The 1758-nt window shown below is 43.2% G+C and overlaps 1 protein-coding gene across 1 annotated transcript; it reads right to left on the bottom strand.

The window, feature by feature from the left end:
* Positions 1-546: 546 nt before the first annotated feature.
* LOC101938702 (olfactory receptor 5V1-like) lies at positions 547-1485 on the bottom strand. The gene has a single exon (XM_005312450.2). The coding sequence runs from the start codon at positions 1483-1485 to the stop codon at positions 547-549; it is 939 nt and encodes a 312-aa protein (XP_005312507.2).
* Positions 1486-1758: the final 273 nt, after the last annotated feature.

The following is a 1758-nucleotide window of genomic DNA, read 5'->3' as shown; positions in this document are numbered from 1 at the left end:
TAAGTTGTGCATCCCTACAGCTCCTATTAGAGAAAGGTTTCTCACCCTCAAAAGGGTGAGGTTCTGGAAGAAACTTTTAATTTCCAACCTGCATTTGTTCATGGCCAGTTATATCCATTTGATTTTGTTTAAACAAGAAGACAGAATTAGGAAGAGGAGCTCCGGCATAACTTTTATCCCAGTGGTTTTGGCACTCATCTCAAATGTGGGAAACCCCCGCTTCAGGTGTCTGATGAGGAGAAATGATTGAAACAGAGATCTGTCCCCTCCCAGGTGCATGCCTTGGCCACTGTGTTATGGGATCTCTCTCAATTTCTCCTGTTCAAGGCCATTTGTGAGACTAACTCCAGCACCCATTGGTTCCAATGGAGCTTTGCTGATTTACACACTTTGGGTTTCTGGCCAACTGACATCAGTGGATCAGCACTGGATCTGTGGAGGATTTGGCTCAAAGTGTCAGTCAGTTATCTGAGCTGAGAATGTCCCAAACACTAGTTACCTACAAATCTATGGTTTCTGACTTTAAAAAAAATGAGAGAATCAACACTAATTGAGAAACCTGAATTTTCGCAATATATTCCTTAGAGCTGTTTTCACCTCCTTGTTTTTCAGGCTGTAAACAATGGGGTTTAACATGGGGGTCAAGATGCTGTACTGGATGGAGAACATTTCATCCAGAACCACAGAGGAGACTGAGATGGGCTTTGTGTACTGGAGAAAACCTGTCACGTACAACAAGCCAACCACAATCAGGTGGGAGCTGCAGGTGGAGAAGGCTTTACGCCTGCCCTCCGCAGAGCGTATCCTCAGGATGGTGGAGATGATGTGAATGTAGGAGATTAGGGTGAGGAGGAAGGAGCTCAACCCAAATACCAAAGCAGAAGTAAGAAGCACGACTTGATTGGTGAGGGTGTCGGTGCAGGACAGTTGTAACAGAGGAGGGAGCTCACAGCTGAAATGACTGATTTGATTGGGCCCACAGAAATGCAACTTGAGGGCAAAAACTGTGTTAAGAAGGGCATCGAAGACGCCCGTTGTCCATGCACCACTTACCAGCTGAACACAAATCCCTTTCCTCATTGTCTGAACATAATGTAATGGATCACAGATGGCAGCATAGCGGTCATAAGCCATGGCTGAGAGAATGAAAGCTTCAGTACCACCCAAGAGGATAAAAAGGAACATCTGGGCAATGCAGCCATTGACAGAAATAGTTTTGTGCTCTGCTAGGAAGTTCATCAGCATATGAGGCACCGTGACCAAGGAATAACAGATATCAACAAAGGATAAATGGAAGAGGAAGAAATACATAGGGGCGTGAAGATGAGAATCAGCTCCTATCACCACCATGATCACTATATTACAACTCAGAGTGATTAGGTAAATAACTAATAAAAACAGGAAGAGGAAAATCTGCATCTGTGGGTCACTGGAAAGTCCCAGGAGGATAAATTCGGTCACTGTGGTTTGATTTTTCATTGTCATTTATTCAGGAAATCTGTGACCTGGAAGACCAGAAAAAAAATGAAATGAACACTTATCATAAAAATAAATGGAAGCAGTATGTGGAGATCATCTGTTCCATAGGATGAATGTAAAGAGAGTCCTATTCCATTCTGTAAAATGTGTGTTTTAACTGTACTAAACTTAGAGAGAGAGAGAGAGAGAGACGTGAGATGGCATTTGTGTGTTTTAAATAGACAAATTAGGCTGGATTCACAAAAGGACTTGAGCACCTAACTGCCACTTTAGACGCCT

Source organism: Chrysemys picta, chromosome 12 (genome assembly GCF_011386835.1).
Source record: "Chrysemys picta bellii isolate R12L10 chromosome 12, ASM1138683v2, whole genome shotgun sequence".
Classification (NCBI taxonomy): domain Eukaryota; kingdom Metazoa; phylum Chordata; order Testudines; family Emydidae; genus Chrysemys; species Chrysemys picta.
Note: the sequence above shows the minus strand (reverse complement) of the source record. Positions and strands in the feature narration are given on the sequence as shown.

What these genes read in the sequence shown, in the direction of transcription:
- LOC101938702 (XM_005312450.2), bottom strand. Translation starts at nt 1,485, where the DNA reads ATGACAATGAAAAATCAAACCACAGTGACCGAATTTATCCTCCTGGGA.